General features: G+C 50.0%; 1 protein-coding gene across 2 annotated transcripts in view; it reads left to right on the forward strand.

The window, feature by feature from the left end:
- SEPTIN11 (septin 11) overlaps window positions 1–23102 on the forward strand; it is a 44047-nt gene that overhangs the window by 7319 nt on the left and 13626 nt on the right. For both annotated transcript variants that reach the window (XM_064710155.1, XM_064710154.1), the window contains exons 2-6: window positions 15686–15800; window positions 17835–18030; window positions 19028–19214; window positions 20881–21042; window positions 22627–22723. In XM_064710155.1, coding sequence (XP_064566225.1) covers window positions 15686–15800; window positions 17835–18030; window positions 19028–19214; window positions 20881–21042; window positions 22627–22723 — 757 coding nt within the window. The remainder of the gene's footprint in view (window positions 1–15685; window positions 15801–17834; window positions 18031–19027; window positions 19215–20880; window positions 21043–22626; window positions 22724–23102) is intronic.

The following is a 23102-nucleotide window of genomic DNA, read 5'->3' on the forward strand; positions in this document are numbered from 1 at the left end:
GTGGACTCTCCTGATGGTCTGACTTAGACAGCACCTGGCTGAAAGTAAGAGAATAAACAACTTTTCAGAGCAGTGCCTCCCCTTCTGGGACGCACAGTTGATGGTCACTGAACAATTGGAACGATTCACAGGCGTTGTTGATATGTGATTGACTAAGGCTGTCAGGGCACCTTGGGTTGTGTGTTTCCAGGTAGCTGAATATTCATCCAGCTGGAAAGCACTCCTGCTATTCAGCATTTGCAGTTGAGCAGTTATTAATTATTAGAGCAGTAATTAGCAGAGCCACTTAGGATTAGGGTTTGTGTGGCTGACAATGCTGCGAGTGTTTCGGCCTCTGATTTGGTGTGTGGTCTTGGGCAAATGCCTTTGTCTTGGTGTGCCTTTGTTTTGTGCGTGTGTAAAGCAGGAGATAATTCCCTTCCTTGTTTAGTGAGGTGCCAAGGTGTGATCGGAGAATTAATAGCACACCGTAGTCACCTCTGCAGACCTCGCCCTGTTGCACCAAATCGAGTGAACTCTCGTGGCACAGAGGCATTACCAGATTAATGCTTTTTAATTAAACTGCCTTCAAGAAAATAGCTATTCAAATAGGGTAATATGCAAGTTGTGTTTTCAAGGAGATGTAACAATAAGGAGGAAGGGTTTAAAGGTGAGCAGTGTGAGTAACTCTGACCCTGTTTCTCTGGGTTTGCCTGAGTGCAATTGAGGGCAATTTTCACGTAGTGCATTCCTTAGTGATACTTAATTTCTCTGGTGTATGCCAGAACCATTTAAACAAAAAGCCAGAGGTGTTTTGTTGCTTAAACAAAACATTATTTGAAATTGTGGGTTGCTATGTGACTCCTGTCTGTTACTGAACACACTACTTTTCCTCTAGGTTTGGCTTTGCCAGGCATGGAGCTCGGGAAAGCTTTATTTTTCTTCCAATGGGGTATACTTTACAGCATTTTGATATAACCTGAGAAAAGCAGGATTTTCATAGCCTAACCAAGTAACCTGATGATTTCTTCCAGTGGGTTGAGCCAGAAAGCCAGAAGTATAAATGCAGGCTAGCTGTGATACAGTTTATACGCTGTCCTGGTTTCAGTTTGAAGGGAGCTATAAAGTTCACACGGGCTAGAAAATGTTTCTGGCATGAAGTAGGTGGTTGGTCCCTATGTAAAATCCACACTAAGGAGTCCCAGGGGAAGGGTGTGTGGATGTTGTCAGCATCCACACTGTGGTAAATGTATCTTTTTCTGAGCTGTGTGTGCTGAAACATTTTGGCAATTGGAAGCTGCTCAGGGCTGGAGCCTCGCATTCCCGATTTGGTGCCGTGCCTTGCAGAGGAGAGTGGCCCAGCGTGTAGGGTTCCGTGGTGCTGGGTGGAAAGAAGGAGGATGGAGATGGCTGGATGTGTGCCATCCTCCTGGGTACTGAGTAGGAAGGTAGTGCAAGCCCGCTCATGAGGTTTATGCTCTAGTTGGCACCCTCAGGGGCTACTGAGTGACCTCAGAAAATGTGAATTAAGACATCAAGCACCGAGCAAGGGCTGTTCCAGCCTGCACTGACTCTCCTGGGGTCAGCATGTGCTGCTGGCCAAGTGCTGATGTGAGACATGGGAGCCCTGATGCTGCATGTACAGACTCAGCTCCTTCTCCTGGACAGCTGTGGGAGGAAGAGCCAGGCATTAGCCTTCCTCTTGGAAGGCTTCCCGAGTTCCTCAGCAGGTATTTATCTGTCAGACCCCATCTGCTCTGGGGTATGAGCAACCCAGGCAGGGCTGCTTGTGGCTTCGTGCATCACCTCCTGCTTTGAGCAACGTGGAGGTGGAGGCTGCAATCTTAATAAAAGGATGTGCAGCAGCAGATCCCTCGCTTTGGTATCTCATTAACTCACTGGAGCCGAGGGCAGAAACGTGCACTGCACATGGGAATTGTGCCCCAGTTTTGGCTTAGGTGGGCTGCAGCACTTGGAGTTACAGAGCATGTCAGAGCAAGGAGCTCCTTCATGTGAACTAATCTTCCCTAGACCTCTGCAGGAAGTGCTTGCTTGGAGCAGCCATCATTTGCCTTGGGCTGTGTTTGTCTTCCTGAATCCTTCGGTTTGGCTCCATGAATGTGCAGCAGGATTTACCTGCTCTGTCAGGTCTTTAGAGCTGGGCTGCTGCAGGAGCTGCGGCCGGCAAAGCGGAGCCTGCTCATCTGTCACAGTCCTTCTCAGCTGCTGTGTGCTGGCACAGGGCTTGGCCAGGCCCAACAGCCAAGGGCTTTGCTGGTGGAGGGATGTCTCGCTGCCTGTCCTGGTGCTTCCAGGGAAAGAGAGGAGTTGAGGAGAAAAAAGGGATGAGAAATCTGAGTACCGCAAGCACAAAAAGCTACAGCGTAAAGTAACTGTGGGAGGTGCAAGCTAATGGCAAATCCTCTTGCTTATTGATGTTATTCAGAGAAACAGCCTTGCAAAATGTTCTTTTCCAGAAGCTGTCCTTGAGCTATGGATTTCAACCAAGAGCAGTGCAATATGTATCTTCTGCACTCATAAGGTTGCAAGAGTTTGGGTTATGTTTAGCTTGGCTGTTCTGGAGAAATCCGAGCAGCTGGACTCTCCAGAAGCATAGTACTCCAGGGAATTCTGGCTGCTGGCTTTTGGGGTGTAAGGGAGAAGAACACTGCAAGTGTGGGGTTCATTTAACACTGCTCTGTTACAAGCAATGGCATGGGTTGCTAAAGCACAAGCCTTGACAGGAGGGCAGAAATTAAAATTAAGTCTGAACGCAACTGCTTCTGCTTTCCCTTCAAAGTGCAAACATGACTGGGGTGGACAGTCGAAGCAGAATGTGGAGGCCAGCATTAATTAATCTGTGGGGGTGGGTGCTGGCTCCAGTTGAACCTTCTAGCAGCTCCCACAGCTAATGGACGTTGCAGCAGCTTGCATACAGAATAATTTATGAATTTGGAAGGACACCATTCCAGAGAATGTGGGTGAGTGCCAGCAGTTTGCAAACCTCTGCCAACGGTCTTGTGAGCGGCGGGCTGCTGTGGGAAAAATAACATTGGATTAGCACAGGGTGATGTTTGGAAGTGTCCCACTTAGCTCCTAAAGCCTGGCCCTTGTGCAGAACTGCGCTGGGCTCTCGGCAGGACGCTCCAAAGTACCAGAAATGCATTAAGTCTGAGTCTGCTGCATGCACCAAACGGGAAGTGGGGAGCAGCACAGGGAGATGGTTTTGGCTGCAGGCTTTTCCCAAGCAGCCTTAGCAGCATCTTTGTTTGGGAGGACAATTTCCTCGTTCCAGGTAATTGGGCTGTCTGGGCAGGTGCAAGGCTACTTGATCTTGCAGCTCCAGGGCAGCTGGGTCCCACTCCAGACCTGTCCCCTGGCTTGGGAGCTGGTGTTGGGTGCCTTCCCTTGGCACCAGGCTCCAGAGGCGGATGTGAGCCCAGCAGCACTGCAGGCCTCTTTCCAGCTTTGCAGGCTCCTGCTTTTAATTAAACTGTCGCGACACTGGGACGGCCCGAGGATGACTGAGACACCCGAAGCCAAAGGTCCGGCTCACAAAGGTGTTTGGGAGCCTTGGAATGCGGAAGGGAAGCCTTGGGCAGTGCACAGGGCAGGATCCGTGCCTGCCTCCCACCAGTTGTGGTTTATTTGCTCTCTGCTCATCCATCCATTCTGTGGCAGGGCTGAAAACATCTCTGAGTTCTGGCTTTAATATCAGAGTGTATCCTCACAGCTGAGGGCAGCCTTAAATGATAGCTATGCCTTGGCAAACCTTCACTCTGCACAAGGTGATGTGCACCACTTACCTGTGAGGATCTTGGTGGATTTGAAATAATTCCAGATGGCTCCAAGGAGATTTGCTGTGCTTGATCTGTGTTATATGGAATTCCTTTGCGTTTTATACCTCTAGACCCAGTCTCACGATAGAGAGGTGCTTGCCTCTGAGCAGCTGCCTGCCTGCTGGATAACTTGGTCCCCTTGTGGAGCTTACTCCTTTGCCAGCCACGAAACAGTCTTCTCTCACACATCCTGGCCAAGTTCTCCTTCTGCTGTGTGTGTAAAGGACTGCTTGCTGCCTCTCTTGTTACAAATGCCCATTGTTCCAGTGGATAGGTTGAAATGCAGCATAATCCTCAAATGTTCTGCAGATTTGACACATACCAGGAGCTCTCTGAGCGTACAGTTCTGCCAGACACTGTGTTGGGATGAAGAACTTGGGAAGAAGTAGCAGCTAGGGCAAGTCTGCCTCTGGGACTGATGTGGGGGGAATGCACCAAACACAGAGTTGATAGTAGGTTTTGGATCAAGTCCTTGGAATTGTGTCTAAGTCCAAAGAGAATTTTATTGTTAGAAGATTTGTTTAATTAGCATCTGGAACGTAGCCACTAACGTAGGTTTGTGTGTAGAAAGATGGTGAGTACTTTCCTTTAGGAATTGTTGTTTTCTACGTGTAGATGTTCAAACAATAGTTAGGGTTGATAAAACTTAGCAACAGCCAAAAGGAAAATATTTTTCTCTTTATTTCCTTGGGTGTACATTTAGACACTGTTCTCATTGTTGGGGTTTTTTGTTGGCTGTGGTTTTTTTTTTTGGTTTGGGCTATGTGTGTCCCTTTTTCCAGGGCAGAAAGGAAAATTGTTCACCAACAAAAGCTAAGCTTATGGAAACTACCAGTTGGCTGAAGGTTCAGGGGCTGGAAGCATCTGAACCTGCTGCCATGAGGGGACTTGGGGGTGTCACTGGAGCCCCCAAAGCCCTTGCAGTGAGGGAGGAAGGAGGAGAAGGGTGGCTGTACAGGCTTGTGCTTTAGCAACAGCCATTGGTGAAGGGGCATGTGGGGAGGTTTTTCCATATGCAGCAGCTTATGCCAGTTTTACATCTGTCTTTATTTGCATTATTAGGATTACACTAATAAATCTGCTCTAAACCTGTTTGAAATGCCTGATGCTGTGACACTGCTGTTTGCCAGCGCTGTGCACGCTGCCCTTGCCAGCATCCAGCCCTGGGGTGGAAGCTGTGCTCACACAGCTCAGGAGGCTGCTGCATCCACCCAGCTGTGGCCTCGCTGCCTTCACAATAAAATCCCAACTGCACCAATGACGTTTTTGATTTTCTTCCCCAGGAATTGCTGTCCCAGTTATAGATGTGTTTGGAAAAGAGGACCCTGCAAAAGAACCTTGTCGCATAAGCCTGGTGTTGGGGGGTATTGCTTGTAATTGAGGGGAAGATTCTTCCCCACTGTGTGGAGTTCCCAGCTCATCTCCTGTGGAAAAATCCTTTTCTTGTAGGGCGGTGGTGCTGCCTGAGCTGCCTTTGGAGGCTGCCATGGGCTTTGGATTTCCTTGCTGGTGTTTGCAGGGTGGGCTGGGGATGTGTTCTGGAAGGGACATGGATGGTCAGCTGCTGGAAGGAGTTGGGCTGTGCTGTGTCACACAGAGACCTTGGTGGCCTGTGCTGGGGACTTGTTCTGCCACGTCCTTCGCACTGGGGTACTTTGTCACCAGCAGCTGGAATGCAAGGAAAGCTTTAGCTCTTGGGGGTGGGCAGGAGCAAGATAAACTCCTGAACATAGGCGTGGGGCAGCGTGGGACTCCTGATACTTCTGGGACTTGATTTAAATCTCTGGAATGAAAGGTTTATCTCTGCTCCAGCTCAAAAACTGGAGCTGTCAAGCTAATCCTTGGATTCCTTGTGAGTAGCGAGTTAATCCTTTCTTCTGTCTGGTGCTGCGAATGTTTGTTTAGCTATGCATTTATGGAGCTCAGACACTTTGGAGTGTATGTTGGGCAATTGCTGGTGTCCTGTCCGGGGACTCTGTATGGCTTGGAGCATCACCAGGATTGTAGTGGCCGTGACACCTCTTTGTGGTCCTGCCCCTTAGCAAGTGATGGCTATGGAGAGGGCTGTGGGAACATTCCTGGCTGTTTTGTCCTGCAGTGTCTATCGACTCCAGAAATGCGAAGCTTCTGTAGCAGTTATCAGTGCAGCAAAACACAAGGAGGATAAAACACCTGACGTAGGGTGGCCTTCTGGTCCCATCTCCTAACAGTCCCAGTGTTGTGGCTGTGCTGCAGGCCTAGATCAGATGGCCTTTTCTCCAGAGAAGCTCTGACCAAGGAGGTTTTTTGGAAAGACAAAACATGGTCTTTCAAGGTAACCACAAAAATTTGGAGTTAGTGCGGTGGAGGGAAGGAAGTAATTCAGTTGAAATATAGAATTGCTCCTATTCATAAAAATTTTTGTGTTGGCTTTCCCTGTTTAGGGCAGGAAAACCAGGACTTGCTAAAGGCAAGTGGGGAACTTTATTGCTTTGAGGTAGTTGAGAGCTCCAAGTCTATGGACTAGTATTCCAAAACTGTGGGCCAAATAATTGAGTAAACCTTCACCTTTTCCTCCACATGCAGATTCAATCTAACTTATTTCCCCTTTCCTTCTTGCTGAAGATGAAAAACTGTGTGCTAAGGCAAACAGTATTTGTGATTTTCAATATTTATTGATTGCTGACCTTTTCTTATTCATGTTGAAGGATTTCTGTGGCGCCTTGGAAGAGCTCTGTGTGCCATGAGGGACTCAGTGTGTTCTGTTTCCCTTTTCAAAGCAGATGTGGGGGCTGGGACTCAACACTCAGCATATTAGGCTGTGCCATGAATTCATTCAAAGCTGGTTCTTTTGCTTTGTTGTATTCTGGTTACTTGGTCAGTATCACACTCGAGTGGGGATGATAACACTGGGCTTGGCTAAACACAAGATGTTTTACTTAACAACCTTAGTGCAATATATGCACATACGTGTTGCATATGAATTTAAGAAGAGGTGGTCTGAGCTAACTCCTTTCAATCCAGTTGGTGCTGGATTGACACTTCCTTGCTAATGCTGGACCTGTAAACTTTCCCTGGGGAACTCCTGTGTGTATTTAGCACTTTTTTGGGCTCTGCAAGCCTTGGTAGGGATTTGTGAAGGAACTGGGTGATGATTAGTTTGATGTTAGGACTGGCTTATACTTGCTGCTGTGGTACCTGGGCATGGGATAAGCCTTGTGTGTATGTACATCTGTGTTAGCTCAGGATTTAAGTGTGGGGACAGCTACTGTGATAGATCCTGAGCTCTTTAGTCCAGGATGAAGAGAAGTGGTAAATGAATGGTCTGAAGCTGTGTGCATTGATAGGCACAGCTCCGGTGTCCGTGTGCCAGGCAGCCACAGTGTCCCCCACCTGGCCCTGAGCAGGCCAGCAGGGCACAGTGTTAACATGGATCCTGTCCTGAGTCCCAGGGATCATTCATTATCCAGAGCACGAGCTGGGGCACCTTCCAGTCCTGCAGCTTGTTGAATGGGAGCTGACAAAACGTGCCCTTGATGTGTGGCTGCAGCTTTTCAGGAAGGAGCATGTGGGGTTAGAAACTGTGAGGCAGCCCTGCTGGGCTGTGCCTTTGCCACCTCAAGGAAAGCTGCTGCTTTTTGTGTCCCAGGGGCCCTTAATGCCAGTCAGGTATTGGAACAGTGCTGCCTTGTTACACTTTGTAAGCAAGCCCTTAGGGCTGCTTTCCTTTCTCAAAATCCTTCCTCTGCTCTGGTTGTGCTCACAACCCTAACCGGACTGGAGTTGGTGGAAGGTTGGAGGAAAACCTGGCAATGGGGTCGCATGCTCTGTTGCCAGGTTTGTCTTAATTCTGCCTTTTTGTGCCTGGGGGCAGTGTCCCAGAGAGCTCCCTCCTCTCTGTGGGTGTAACTGGAATCTTGCCGAGTTCATGTGTCACCCTTCCCTCTGTGGCAGGTCCCATGTTGGGCTGTGCCTCCAGCTTTGAGCAAAGTATAGATCCAATGACTTAATGGCCTGGGGTGCAGCTGTTTCAAGGCTATTTTAAGAGCATGACAGTGAAATACAGAAGGAAATGACTGTTGGATTTTCTCTCTCTGCTGCCTTGCTGGATTGTGTCTGTGGTGGTGTGGCACTGTGCAGCCAGAAGGGCTGGAAAAGGGCAAAGAACTGGGAGAGAGCAGTGTTTCTAATGGCCATACAGCAATGTGCCTTCCTGCTGTCTCCCAGCTGGCTTCTGTCCTTCTGATGGGAGCTGTTTTTAACTCTTAAGGTGGCAAGTTCTCGAGTCTAGCAAAAACTGGGCCTTTTCTGGTCCTGGCTGGTGTCAGCTGGCCTGGAGTCACAGCGTGACTCGTGTGTCGTGTCACTGTGCAGCGTTCCAGGGCTCACGGGAAGGAGCCAGCAGCTCTCTGTGCTGTGCCTGCCTGAGGGAGCGGTGGGGATGCTCCAGGGGGAGGTTTGCCCTTCCCTGTGTGTGGCGCTGCAGCAGCCCCAGGGCAGGGGCACCGCCATTGGAGCGGGAGGAGAGCAGCGGGTCGGCACGGGCGGCTGGCAGGAGCAGCAACTCCCGTTTTATTCCCTCGGCCCTGCACAGGCGGGCAGAGAGGGAATGTTGCACGTCGTCCTCCTGTCAGGAGAGAGATTGGCCAGAGAAGCACAGAGCATCTGGTTCTCATTGGGCTCTGCCTTTGGATGGTCTTCATTCTTGTTTGTCACATTATGTCTTTTTTTTTTTTTCCCCTTCCTTCCTCTCTCCTTTTTTCTTTTTTTTTTCCCCTTCAGCGAGTTTACAAGCCTTGCTGGAATGCACATATGGTCCTTATCATCCCCAAAGTCCAGCTTTTTTTTCTTTTGCTGGTTAGAAGTTTGTGACATCAGGGGCTGTTAGAAGCATTAGTCACTTTGCCTCCAAATAGAAAGGTCCGTGGTTTTTGGAAACCTATGGAGGAAAATGTCTTTTATGTCAGTCCTTGGCATACATGGAATTGTGAGTGCTCTGAGCTTGTGCTGACCTTTAGCCAAACATTTTGCCTGAAGACAAATGCTCGTTCCCACTCTCTGCTGCCCCTCCTGAGTGGTCAGATTTTGCTGACTTCCCTCTTTCCAGAAGAATGCAACTGTATCCTTTTCCCTCCATGCTGCTGCCGCGTTCCAGCCGCTTGCCAATGTAAGCAGCTCCGCTCGCTTCCCCGCCGGCGTGCCCGGCGGCGCGGGGCTGCCTGGGCCGCGGGCAGCGTGTCCTTGCCGTGTGACAGGGGTGGCTCTGGCAGCTGGGAGCGCTGCAAACCAGGACATTGGTGCCGCTGTGCTTCCCACCCCTGTGGCATCCGTGCTGGGCGAGCTCGGAGCTGCTCGGGCTGGGGCACGCTGCTCTGTGTGTGTGGGCTGCACCTAAGCAGGGACCGCCCTGTGGTGCCTGCTCGTTGTCCCCTCTGCCATCCTGCCCCTTGTTCAGGGGCCAGTCCTGCACAGAGCGTTGCTCCCGTGTGTTGCTGCCTGTGGAAGTGTGTCAGCATCACCAGAGCCTCTGGGGGCATCTGCTCGGGGGAACCCCTGACTTGGTCTCAGTGGCAGCCTCTTCTAGCCGGAGGTTCTGCAGTTCCATGAGATTTTATCTGTAGAGCATTATTTTCTGCAAGGGGGGCAGCATGAGTCCCACGCTTGCTCTTCCCCATCTGCTGCTGCCCAGTGCTCTGTTGGTCAAGTTGCTTCCAGCCTTCCTTCCGCAAAATGACCTTTTCTGCCACCTCGATTCTTGGGGATTAAAGGCAAAATCAGGGAGAGCCTTTTTGTATTCCGTGTGACCTCCCAGTTTAATGAGCAAGGGAGCCAAGTGTGGCATAGCTCTGCTGACAGCATTCCCTGTTCCTGGGAGCAGAGACCTGGCTCCTTGCTCTTGTGGTTGGTGTTGCTGGAGGGCTGGGCCAGGGGCCTGGTGGGGAGCTGTGTCCCTGGGCAGCTGCAGCTGGTGCCAGCTTTTATCCAGGAAGATCAAGATGCTTTCCTGCAGTCCATCCCTCAGGGACAATAGCTGCAGCAGTGAGTCACTGGTGGCTTGGTGGCAGGCAGGGAGGCACAGATCTTCATGGCTTGACTGACACATTAGTGTACAGAATGAGAGCATGCCTTCCACAGGGGTCTGCTCTCCCTGTTGAGAGAAAAGGGGGGGAAAAAGAAAGCAAGGGGGAAGAAAAACAACCAAGGACCTCCCAGACTTGAGTAACTTGTGCAGACATTTGCCCGAGCCTGCAGCCAGCCAGCAGCAGCAGCGTGGAGCCAGGAACTCCCCCTCCTCTGCTGGTGACACCGATGGTTATCTTACCCTGAAACAACAGCCAAGAAGTCCTTCCTCTCTTTCTGAACTGATTAACTGATTGATTGCTATCAGCCCTTTTCTTCTGGCATCCCTGCACGCCTAGGAGGGGAAGGGAGTTGTTCTTGCTTCCCATGTTCTCCCCGTGCTAGTCATAAATCCATTTGTCCAGCAGTTAAGGGTTTGGCCATCCCTTAACTCTGTGTAAGGAAGGGGAGTGGAGTTATGGGTGCTGTTGGGAGGAACAGGGAGCTTGGCTCTGGCTTAGGCACTGGGAATACTTGGTACCCTCCTGGCAGGGACATGAGCTCTTGGATTTAACTCTGGGAAGGGGATAGATCTTTCTCCTCCTGACTACTCCTTGCTTCTGTGCTCCTGCTCTTGCCTGAGCTGCTTTTTTTTATTTGAGCAGACTGAACTATCCCTGAGGTCCCTGGCTTTGGATGCAGCATCTAAGATGATTTGACCTAGTAATGAGTCAAAAATGTTGCTGGTCTGAGCTGCTGACAACAATAAAAGCTTTTAGAATTTCTTAAAGGTGCCTCCTAAGTCATGTGGCCCCAAATAACTAAACACTTGCTTCATATTTGGTGTTGAGCTCAATATTTTGCATACCAGCCTTGTTCCCCTCTTGAATTTGAGGCTGGTTTTTGTTTTCTTTAACTCTTGGGAGGCCGTGTGAAGCTGACCCCCAGCCGCCAGCAGCAGTGGGCCGGGAGGGGCCCAAGGGGAATGTTTTGCCAGCAGCCTTAAAGCAAAAGGGGCTCAGCCAGGAGCTTGCTTGGACTGGGGAACAGCCACCATCATGGCTGAGCCCTGAGCGAGGGGAGCAGACTGGGACAATGACTGTCCTTGTGGAACTCTCCCCTTGGCCTTTTGGGAGTGGGGCTTTTTTCCTGCCTGGGAGAGGAGCAACTTTGCTTTGTTTCCAATCCACTGCCAGACACTTTTGGAAGCGTAGGGACTCAGCTCTGCTTTGTGCTGCTTCCGGAGGAGTGACATGGGACCCACCTTTACCTCCAGCTCCCCGTCCACACACAGATGTGCTGTTCCTGACTCCAGGGAGGAGGAAAAACTTCATTCCTGCTGGCCCTGCCAAGCTGTTGTGGCTTGGGAGGAATGAGCTGACTCGCCTTGCACGTGCCTTATCAACTGAATTGTTTTATAGGGCTTCATGATTCCTGTCCAGCCAAAACCACTGTTTGCCACAGACCATCCATTACAGCATTGCCTGACCCGTGAAACCATTGCCACCAGGAGTTATGTGTTAAAAAAAGATATCTAAAAGAGTCTTGAGAGGGTTCTGAGACTGCAAACCCATTCTTGCCTTTTGCAGGGCTTTTTTACCCCCTTAAAATGAAGAGCAGTGGGATGTGAGTGCCTGACAATCAATCTTTTTATATAAAGTAATGGTAGGTAGTATTTGCTGTGCCTCTGGGGGCCTGTCTCTGCTCAACTTACCCCTTCCCTTCCCCTGCTGCAGTTAAAACCAGCAGCTGTGATAACAGCAGCTCAAAGATTGTTGTTGATCCAAGAAATATCGACTGTGGGATGCCTTGTAGGGCTTTCTGCAAAGAGCAGTCAAGTGATCAGCATCTTTTCCCAAGAAACAAGCATTTATTTGTTCATGTCATTCCCTAGTTTTTGTAGGGGTTAGCACATAGCTCTGGCTGTTCAGAATCCCATCCTGCTCATGGATGGTATGGGAAGAGGGAGGGGAAACCGTGCCCTGTAATGCAGGATTCATTACAGGAGACGTGACTGCCTTGAGGAAGAGTTTAAAAATACAGGCTGCTTTTGGGATGTCTTAAGCTCTCCAACGTGTGAGAACATCCAGACACCCAAGTCTAGCAGCACATCTGGTGCAAGCTGGCTGGTCTCTGCAGGAGTCTGTGGAGCTGCAGTTTCACCCATGCTCATCTTGTCCATGGATCCTGAAGCTGGGAGCAAGGGAGCAGAACACCTGTGGCTTTGACTATGACCCATGGAGCAGCTTTGTATGAGGACCTGGAAGCTGCAGAAGTTTAAGTAGTGCAATAAAATTATCACTGGGTGAAAGGGTGGATTTGGCATTTTTTTGGAATGGGAGTTTTTGGTGACAAGATGGAGGCACTTGGGTGTGTCCAGCCTTTCTTCTTCTCCTTCTCTACCTCCATCTTCTGCCGTGATGTTGGCACTTTGGGGTTGGTTTAGAATAGGAGTTCACTGTCTAACACAGGTGATAGCTATTGGCAAGTGATTGTGAACATGTTACATGGAGTTCATAGTCTAAAGCACTGCCCCGAGGGCGGTCAGAGGGCCGCTGACCGTCCTGCTGAGCGGGCTTCAGCTAAACAGGAGAAAACTTTTATAGATAAGCTATGATAAACAACTCTGAGACCAAAAACTGAAGAACTGCAGTTCATTCTTTGGATGTGTGGGATGAAACAGAGACTTTGCTTGTATCTCGGGGCTGCAGTAACCGGCAAACTCCCGAGAGGCGCACACAGGGCTCTGGGGGGGAGCCGGAGCCGGGTCAGCCTTTGACTGCTCTTCAGCCCGAGGTGCCCAGTTCCCAGAGGGGTGACTGAGCTGGGATCAAACCCGGCCCACTGACTGTGCTCAGGGGCTTGTCATGGCACTTCACAGCTGGAGAGGCAGGGCCCTCTGACTGAGCATCCCCTTGTTGTTGCAACACTTCTGCTCTGCCACACTGAAAGCGTGAATCACTTGCCTGCTCTGCTACTGATACCCTGAGCAATCAGGCTTGTTGCTGTCCAGCAGAGGCTTCCTTTCCTTGTGGATGAAGCTATATCCCCTTGAAGGGGTGAAAGCAGGAGCAGAGGCCTGGCTGCAGTGGGAAGTGGTTGTGCAGCGTGTTCACCTCTTTTCTCTGGGGACACGCAGCCTGCAGCTCCCCCAAAAATGTGTCAGCTTTCCAAGGGCATCTGCCTGCTGCAGAACTGGTTCTGTTTGTGTGTGGAGGAGATATCTAGAAATGTATTTTCTTTGGCTCTCCTACCTCCTCCAGAATGTGTATCTGTGGGCCTTGTGCAGAACTGCAGCTATTTTCTGTGTCTGCTTTGCTCAGGGAGATGCGCTGCATCCTGGGAACACTGAGGGAGGTGAATGCTGGGGTTTGTGTTTCATCTCTGCCTGTGCCTCAGGCCTCAGATCTTTTCACCAGTGTTTTGATGTTTTGAGCAGATATCAGGCTACTCCTGTCTCCTGTTGTGCAGCACAGCCTGTGAAAAATACTTGGCATTGCAAAGCGCAGAGTTAGTTTTTGTTTATTCCATTGTTGATGTTTGCCACTTGCAGATGAAAAAAAAAAAGCAAAGGGAGGGGAATAAACCGGAGAAGGTCTGCAGCAAAAATAACTGACACAGATGCAAGAGATGAGTCTAACTCCTGTTCCTGCTGAGCAACTGATGATGAGGCAGTACTTGCTTTCCCAAAATATGTCAGGGAAAGAGATACTGGTGCTGTGCTGAGGGATGTTCAACACCCACCACTTTGTGTGAAGCCTGTGAGTCATGGGCACTTTTTGCTTTTGGGATCTGCTCTGCACTCCCTTCACTTGATCATAAACCCAAGCCCACCATTTCTTTTAGAAATACTAACGTTACAAATATTTACTTTAACCCATTCATGCAACACATCAATCCCAAGACCTTTTCCAGGGAAATCCCTGCTGGGGGTGAATGAGGTGATGGTCTTTCTGGGTGGTTATCCTTTACCCAGCCTGAGAGAAGGAGATAGCATCTCTTAATCACCTTAAGCGTCTGTGGTGTGGTGCTGGTGAGTAGCTCCCAGCTTACAGAGTGATGGAGGTGAGCAGGCTGGAAAATTGGCATTTAGCTGTGGACAAGCCTGGTTTGGATGCTGAGGAAAGGCTCAGGTGTCTCGCACAGGTGCCAGGCTGTGTGCCAGCATGGCAGAAAGGATCCCTTTGCCCAGACTCCTGGCACAGACTGAGGCATTTTCACTTGGACATGTCACTTTACTCAGGGAGTTTTGGTATTTCTTTAGGTCTGAGTTTATTTTCATGACACTCAACCCAAATGTAACTAATTTCTCCCTGCAGTTGGTGCCTGGTCCATTGTGGTCTGAGGAGGGAAGTGGAGCTGCTCAGCAATTTTGCAGAGAGTGGGAAGTCCTCCTCTGCTTTTGATTCTTAACAACCAGAGAGTTGTCTATGTCTGGTCCAAAACCCACTTTGTGGAAAGAAGCTGGAGCTTGCCAGCATCTTTAAACCAGTCTGAGGCTGCCCACGACTGTAATTTATTGTGGCCTTGGGGAGTGACTCCATTGGAAAGGTTTGGGTTTGGAGAAAGGTTCCAAATTAAGGACAACTAACTTTAGGAGAAAAATGTTGTGAAATAACAGCAGAACTGCTCCAGGTCTACTGAGTTGGTGGGGTTTTTTTGCTTGCTTGTTTTAAGGGGGACCTTGGCATAACTGTGACTTGCCAGGGAAGGAGGTAACTGGGCTGGGTTGCTTTTCCAAGCCTCTCTGTGGATTGCCATACAGCTGCTGTGGGAAGGACCCAAACACAAGCTGGGGGTTGTGTCAAACCTCCCTTCTGCAAGCTTTGTGCTGCTCCCTTGCCCTGCCCAGAGCAGCTTTGGGGTGTTGGATGTTGTCAGCTCAAGCCCCGCGGAGGAGAGCGGGTCATGAGGGGTGACTGGCACCTCTGGGCTGCCTGGCCTGGCTTCTTTTCCTGCTGAGGACGTGCACAGGCAGCACCAGGGGCTCTGTAGGTCACACAGGAAACGCTGGGAACGGTGCCCTGCTTCCTCACCTCGTGTCAGATCAGGTTATTTGTAAACCAAGGCGTGGCAGAGCAGCATGCTCATTTTATTCCCGTCCTGTCAAAGCCTGGAAAAGCTGGAAAGAGTTTTAGCTGGCTCTGGTGGCACAGTTGCTATCTGAGCTGTGTCCTGCTGTGGCCATGCTGAAGGGTTGCAGGAAAAGGCCAAGAATGTTGGCATTTCCCTTGTAGTCCTGGGAGGACAGAGCACGTGTGAGAGCTGCTCCTTGCCTTTGGCACACTGAGCCAAGCAAAGCACCACCTTGGCTCTCAGCTCGCCTACACAGGTGTCTGTCAGGAATAGCTTTTGGAGCGGCAAGCAGGGCCATGTCACAGCCTGTGTCACTCCTCAGTGTGCTTCTTGAGGGAGCCAGCCTCACTGGGAGGTTTGGGGAGTTTCCCATGCTGCTGGGGAAGTTCTCAAGTGGAAGGTTGGCTGGTTTCTGCTGCGTAGCAGTGCAGTGGACACGAAGGAGGCAGCCTCAGCTGCTTCACCAGCTGAACAGGAACTGGTCAGCTCACAGCTCTGTGTTCCACTCTCTTTTCCAGGTGTCTGCCAAAATAATCTTAGGGTAAAGAATCATGGTTTATTGGTGATAAGCACGGAGAGCCAGTGTGGTGGTGTTTGGTTTGGGGGGAGTGTGTTTGGGAGGGACACCAAGACACAGATTCTGTGTCCCAAAAGCCTCTGTGTCCTTAATGCAGTTCTGACAGGACCTGTTCCCTGCCAGAGGTGTTGCAACCCTGCTGAATGCTTTTCTGCTTTCCTCCTGGCTCTTACAGAATGATGACCTCAGGAACCTGTCCCTGTCCGGCCACGTGGGCTTCGACAGCCTCCCAGACCAGCTGGTCAACAAGTCAACGTCACAGGGCTTCTGCTTCAACATCCTGTGTGTGGGTAGGTCACCTGCTGGGCCCTCAGGGGCCACAGCCCCACACTCACACCTTTTCCCCCTGCCCAGGGCAGGGCTGAGCCCCTGCAGGCTGTGCTTGTCTTCCCAGAGCTGCTCCATGGTGGAATGGAGTGTTCCTTGTTGCCCTTTCTCTGCCCTGTCCCCTGAGTCAGAGCATGGCAAGGGCTAGCTGTTAAAATCTATCCCTCTGATCATCCAGTGGTTCTGCTTTCCCCAAAGGCTGCCTGTAAGGAAACTGAACTTGGGAACTCAATGTATTTTTAAAAGGATACTCACTTAAATCTGCTTTTCTCTGGATTGGGTGTGGAGGCTGTTTCTCACCAAATTGCATTCCTTCCCTTCCAGGGTTTGCCTGTATCCTTACATTCTTAGTTTCTCCACTTGGAAACGATGCCATTTTTAGTCTCCAAATGATGTACTGGAGAACAAAGCTTGTCACCTGTCCTCTGCTGTGTTTAATGTAGAAGCTGGTTTAATAGCCTGAGTTACTTTTCCCAAATTGTTCAGAGGGTGAAATGCAAGGAGGCAGCATCTTCTCTTGGCTGTGGGGAGGAGGTAGCTGCTGTCTTGGTACGCTGTGGCTGCTCCACAGCTGGAAATCCATTGCTCAGCCCCAGGGAGCTGTGAGCCAAGCCAGCTTTGGCTTGTCAGTGAACCCAGAATCTGGTTCTGTAAAGAGACAAAACTGCTGGGTTTTTCTCTTAGCTTGGCAGTGCAGGCTGCAAACATCATCTTTCCATTCATTGTTCATTCAAGCCTCCAAGAGGGGAGTATTGTCCCTTCTAATTAGTTACATTAATTAGCTGGAAAAAACCCCACAACCCTCTGACTGTGATTTTTCTACAGCAGATTGAGAATTTCTGTGAGCTGCCTGAAAAGAAATCTAGCAAACTTGACTCCTCTCTGTAGCTCTGTGTGTGAAAGGCAGAGATAAGAGAGGAGTTGCACTTGTGCGCACTCGAGCTCCCAGCCCTCACGTGACTCTCATAGCAGCATGAAACCATTTCAATCCAGCAGGGAACAGCCTGATTAGCAGGCAGCTCTTTGATCAAAATGGCATCAATTAATTGCCTTTCTCTCTTGAAGTAAATATGCCTTTCTTAGCGTGACTTAATATGTCTCCATTAGCAATTTGATCCACCTCTTTTTTTCCTTGTGAAATGTGACCATCCACCGATTTTCACCCCATATTAACGTTCCACACAAACTGCTGCAGTTGGCCAAGGAACAGAAATCTCAGCCTTGAAAAAAAATTACTGTTTAAAATTGTGATTTGAGAGAGGACACAATTAAATTCAGTGTTGTAATGTGAGACTTCTAATTGGGATGTGAAATGCTGCAGAGCCTATCTGGCATAGAACACAGCAGTTCACATCCGGAGCTCCCTGAAATTCGCAGCCTCAGCCACAGGCAGTCTGTACCATCAGTTTAGGACTTGGCTCTCTGTGTGAGTTGCCTCAGCCCACCCCTGCTCACAGCATGGGTAGCAATAGCTGCTTGAGAGTGTAATTGCTAAACAAACAGTTTTGACTGAAAAATGGGATTTAGGCTAATGCTTTCATCCATGTTGCTAATTGCACTGGGGATTAGTGAAAGTGTAATAGTTTTAAAAGTTGGTATTTAACCAGTATGCCTTTTTCTTAAGAACTCTGGATATATTTCTCTGTCTCAGATTTTTATTGTCTTAAGTTGCACTATGGGTATTGGATGATCTTCTTGAGACAACAAAACTGCCCAAAAAAGGCTGAAACAAAATGAGGGAGACAAAATGAGGGAGTTGAGAGAATTGGCAACTTGGTACCATTAAGAAAGTTCCTGGGTCATTCCTGGGGCAGTGGTCAGGATGGGGACTGTCTCTGAAGACATCTGTTCCCGCAGGGATTATCTTGCTTAGCGATGTGCATGTAGCCTAATTCCGCTGCTGCCCAAGTGCAATAACTCCTTAACCTGGGGAACGTGGCAGAGAAAGAGGCGAGGGAGGCCCTGTCCTGACACTTGTGTCACTTCTGTGTGCTCAGGTGAAACTGGCATTGGCAAGTCGACGCTGATGGACACGCTGTTCAACACCAAGTTCGAGAGCGAGCCCGCCACGCACAACGAGCCCGGCGTCAGGTTGAAAGCGCGCAGTTACGAGCTCCAGGAGAGCAACGTGCGCCTCAAGCTGACCATCGTGGACACCGTGGGCTTTGGTGATCAGATCAACAAGGACGACAGGTAATCTGAGCACTGCTGGGACACACATCCCCCTGCTGGTGCCCTCTGAGGTGGGCAGCAGGTGCTGGGGGTGTTTCCCATTCCCAGCTGCTGCTCCTGCCTAACCCTGTGGAGAGAATGGTGGGCAGCAGGGCTTAGGAAGAGCTTTTGTTCTCTTGCTGTGTCCTGGCATGTACAGCTGTGGTGGGTGTGATTCGCTCTGTCCTCCAGTTTGAGGCTTCCCAGTCCTCCTTTGCGCTGCTTTTTGTGCGGGGTTTTCTTTAACATTTCTCCCAATGTGAGGCCTTACTGCTTTCTTTGCGCACGTCTCTGAGGTTTTTGGTGTCTCATGGTCAGAGACAGAATTTCCATAAGCCAGGAAACCAGAGAGGCAGTCATTTTACAAACCCACCTAGTGGTGTCCATGAAGCTGCCCTTGGTGGAGGGGGAACACATGGAACAACTTTCTTTCCAGAAGCACAAACAGTTAATTTGAATAGGGACATGTTACGCTGCATGAACTGCCTTTTCTCCAACAAAATGGACCCACCAATGTCCATGAATGATGCAGTTGTCTTCTGAGCTTTGCTCATAGGCTTTAGCTCTTGACAAGTCCCTCTTATCTTGTGACTCTCCATTCCCTCTTTTGAGATGATGAGATTTTGGACAAGCTAGGGGGTAGGTCATGTATTCATGTTTACATTTTTTTGTTAGATGATTTTCAGTGAGATTGGCAGAGCAGCAGCTCAGACTTGAATTGGACTGCCAAAGGCATTGTTCTTCACGTTAGCAGTCTTGTGTGGTTTCCATGCACCTGAAATTGAGGGCTGTCATATCTGTTGTGCTTTGCCTGTGCACCAAGTGGAAGCACACCCTTGTGAAGGAGGGACTGCAGGTTGGTGGGGAGTATCCTAAAGCAGTGCTTGTCCCGTGCCATACAGAGCTCCTGAGTGTCCACCAGTGTCCTGTGTGGTCCCAGCTCTAATTCCCTGCTCTTCTCTGTGCCTTCTCTCCCCAGCTACAAGCCCATAGTGGAATACATCGACGCCCAGTTCGAAGCCTACCTGCAGGAAGAGCTGAAGATCAAGCGCTCCCTGTTCAACTACCACGACACGCGGATCCACGCCTGCCTCTACTTCATCGCTCCCACCGGGCACTCGCTCAAGTCCCTGGACCTGGTCACCATGAAGAAGCTCGACAGTAAGGTACTGGCTGCCTGGGTCACCACGGCCCTGTGGTGCTTTCATTATCTTGCCCTCTGCTCGGGAAAATCATGTCTGGGTTTAGCAGTGGAGAACTGCAGGCAGAAAGTGTGAGAGGTGTACCTGGGGCAAGCTGCTGCAATGGGTCATTATTCTGCTTCACATGCTGCACAGATTTATTGAGAGTTTGGGCTCCTACTCTTTTCCAGCTCTACCTTGGGTGGGGAGCTTGGCCATGTGCTCCCCAGCTCATCTTTAAAGTCAATGAAGACAGTTGATGTTGTCTTTCTAGTCAGTTAGAAACAAAATGAGGTGCTGTGTCTGCTTGCTCTGACCTCACCCAGCTAGACAAAAACGGTGATGTGATCTGCTATGGCAAACATACTGGTGTTCTAGCTGTAAAGTCATAGACAAGAATCTGAGTAAATATGTTAGCTGGCATCTGCTGTTCCAGGTGCCCTCATGGGCTTGGTTTAAATCATGGTTCAAATGAGATTGCCCCTCTTCTAGGAAAAATAACTGAGGTACAAATGTAGAGCCTGAGTAGCTAAACTGAGCTTCTCTGTGCTCCTTTCCATCATGATTAAGCAATTTAAATCAGTCCACTGTGCACCTCATTGGATCCTGATTCTGCAGGACATCAATGATGGCAGTGGTTCTTTGTTTCCTAGAGAGGCCAATCGATTGGATTTTATGTGGTGAGGGAGAAAGTTCCTTGCCTTCTTCAACTGAAAATAAGGTTATGGAGATTTATCCCAAGTGAGCTAATTGACATTCCTGGTCTATCTTTTTGGCCAAGGGGGATTTAATAGCTCCAAACAGAATTAAGTGATGTAATAGAAGAGGATTTTTAAGTACTGTAGTTAAGATCCCTTCATATAAGTCGATATTACTGTTATCCTCAGTACAATTTCTGTCTGCTGTTGCAGGGAAAAGCAAACCTGCAAGATCAAAAGCAGAAACTGTCCCTCTGAAGGGAGGAGACAGGGAGAGAAGGCAGGATCGGCAGGATCTTCATCCTTGCCAACAGCCTGCCTAGGGAAGAGAGGCAGTAACTCATCTGTCATCTCAGAGCTGTGCAGGGAGGAGTGATCCCTGGTCCTGCAGTGCAGCAGCGTCCAGGGGCACATGAGGGCACACAGGTGAGGGAAGTGTGCCTGTGTTACTGCCAGCCCCTGTCCTGTGTGTCCCAGGGCTGGATAGGCACCATCTGCTTCCACTCCTGTGGGTGACAGCAGCTCTGCTGCCCCTCCGGTGTCCCTGGTGACATTCCCCTAGTGGGGTCTGTGACAGGCTGTTGTCTGAGCGTGGCTCCAGCTGAAATCCAGGCAGCTGCAGTACCAGGGGATGTGCAGAGATGGTCATTTCCTTTCTCTTTTTTTTTTGGAGCAGCTCATAATAATCTATGACAACATTTCCTGTCCAGCCAATTCAGATGAAGAGGGGAGTATGACAGGACAGGAAATAGCATGCTGCCAAATTGCATTTGACTTCTTTCTAAGGCCATCACTGCTGCCTGGAAATCCTGCCTGAGGTGGTGCTGCTGGCAGCAGCAGCCCCAGGGAAGTTCATCTGCTGGGGATGCTGGCTGGTGGCACTTCAGGGCTGTCACTGGGTGTTCTGCTCTGTCCTCTCCCAGAGACACAACCTGTGCTGTCCTGTCTTGCAGGTGAACATCATCCCCATCATTGCCAAGGCCGACACCATCGCAAAAAATGAGTTGCACAAGTTCAAGAGCAAAATCATGAGTGAGCTGGTCAGCAACGGCGTTCAGATCTACCAGTTCCCCACCGATGAGGAGACAGTGGCTGAGATCAACGCCACCATGAGTGTATGTTATCTGGGGGGGTGCCTGCCCTTGCCTTGCCTGGCCCTGTCCTTGATGGCCCTGCTGGGTCTTGCTTGGCTTCAAAACTGCAATTTAAGCACAGACATCAGCCTGGCCAGAAGGCTTTTGGGGGCTGGCAGTACCTGGTCTGATACGTTTCCTTGTGTGACAAACACTTCTCCCCCGTTGCAGTTCTCACATCCTTCCCCTGTTGCAGTCTTCCCGTCTCTGGAAAGGAAGAGGATGGGAGGCAGGGCCTCAGTGTGGTCAGGGCAGAGAGCTGAGGTTTGGCTTTCCTGTCCCAAACGACCACTGGCTGCTTCATGGGGGTGATTCATTCACTGCCGCCTTTGTTTCGGTTTCCGCTGGTGCTCCAGCTCTCCACAGCCCAGCAGTGGCTCTGGCTGTTACCTCCTCCCCTGCCTCTAGACACCAGATGGGAGGGCACTAAGGGCTAGGCTGGACCTAACATTTTAGTGGGGGTTACCACGGGAAGCAGCTCTTTGCCAAGGGCCTGACTCAGGATGCAAAGGGAAGAATCTGAGCTCAGGGTTGCTGGCAGTGAGGTGTTGATTGGCCCCAAGAGGATGTGCCAGTCTTGAAACAAGTGCACTCAGATCAAGCTATTTCTTTGCTATTTGAAGGCTGCTGTGAGTTTTGCTGCTCAAGGGCTTGTAGATGGGCAATTATCTCATCCAGCTGAATGTTAGACCCTCTCCACAGCTCTCTATTGCCTCTCTTGCCGTTTTGAGCAGGGAGAAGCTGGCACAGAGAAGGCATGTGGCTCTACCAGCGTGCATTGGTGCAGAGCCCTGCCTTCCTCAGTTGCAGCCTGGCTGCTGGGAAACCCCTTTGCCAGATAATCCCATCTCCTCTGCCCTGACATCTTCCCTTCCCACCCAGGCTGTGACCACAGCTCAGCTGACACAGCTCCCGCTCCCAGAGCTTGCACCCAGCCCCTTTGGCTGCTGTTAAGGCAGGGGGAGTTTTCCGCTGGGCTGGGCTGGGCTGGGCTGGCAGCTGAGGCGAGCTCCCTCCTGGCAGCAGCCACACTTCTGGGAGCAGATCCCAGATTGCTGCCACCACACCCACAGACAGACCTGGACGGAGCAGAGCTCCATGACTCAGATGTGTCAGCTCCGCTCTTCCCCTTGCTCACAGCTTTGCCCTGTGTAAGAGGAAGCACTAGCAGTTCTTTGTAGCAGCAAAATCCCCCTGAATTTTGCCTTCCTTGAGAAGATCTAGTGTATTTTCTTTTTTATTGTTTCATGATTCTTTTTTCTCGGTGTTCAAATTCAGTTCCAGTTTGTAAGACTTGTTCTGTGCTTAAGACAGTAGTGCTTTGTAATTAAATGGAAAACAATGTACGTATCTTGTGTTTTTACAACTACAGAATTTTGGGCTTTAAGTCTGATCAGGTTTCTCATCCAGATTGTCCTGTTGCTCTTCCTGGAACCAGACAAATTGCAAAGGCGTTTAAACAACTTAAATTTAGCAGAGCTGCCCCAGTAAACAGCTTTCTCGAGAAACAATCTCTGGCAAGGCAGCAAAGGAAATCCCCGGCCTCATTGTCCCTTTCTTTTGTAGGTCCACCTTCCTTTTGCCGTGGTTGGCAGCACTGAGGAAGTGAAGATTGGCAACAAGATGGCGAAAGCCAGGCAGTACCCCTGGGGTGTTGTGCAGGGTACGTTACCAAGGGCACCAGCCAGACCTTCTCATCCTGTCCCCTTCTGATCCAAGAATAACCAGTTCTGTTACTTCCATCTCTGGATGGCCCTTACCAAAATCTGAGAGAGCACAGCTGAGATCTGAGCATGGGCATCTGGACATGAAGCCAAAAGCTCCTTCCTGCAGGAGGGCAGAGTTTGGCCAGGACACTGTTTGCAGCCCAGGCTTTACTGAAGCTGCCAAAAATCCAGAGCTGATCCTTACTTTCCAGCTAGCACTGAGAAGTACAGAATTGAGATGGTGATGGTCTCCTTGTGGCTTCAGTTGTGTATCCCATTGGAGAATGGCCCAGGAAGCTGCAGGGGAGCATTCACACTGCAGTTCTGTAAAACTCT

Source organism: Zonotrichia leucophrys, chromosome 4 (genome assembly GCF_028769735.1).
Source record: "Zonotrichia leucophrys gambelii isolate GWCS_2022_RI chromosome 4, RI_Zleu_2.0, whole genome shotgun sequence".
Classification (NCBI taxonomy): Eukaryota; Metazoa; Chordata; class Aves; order Passeriformes; family Passerellidae; genus Zonotrichia; species Zonotrichia leucophrys.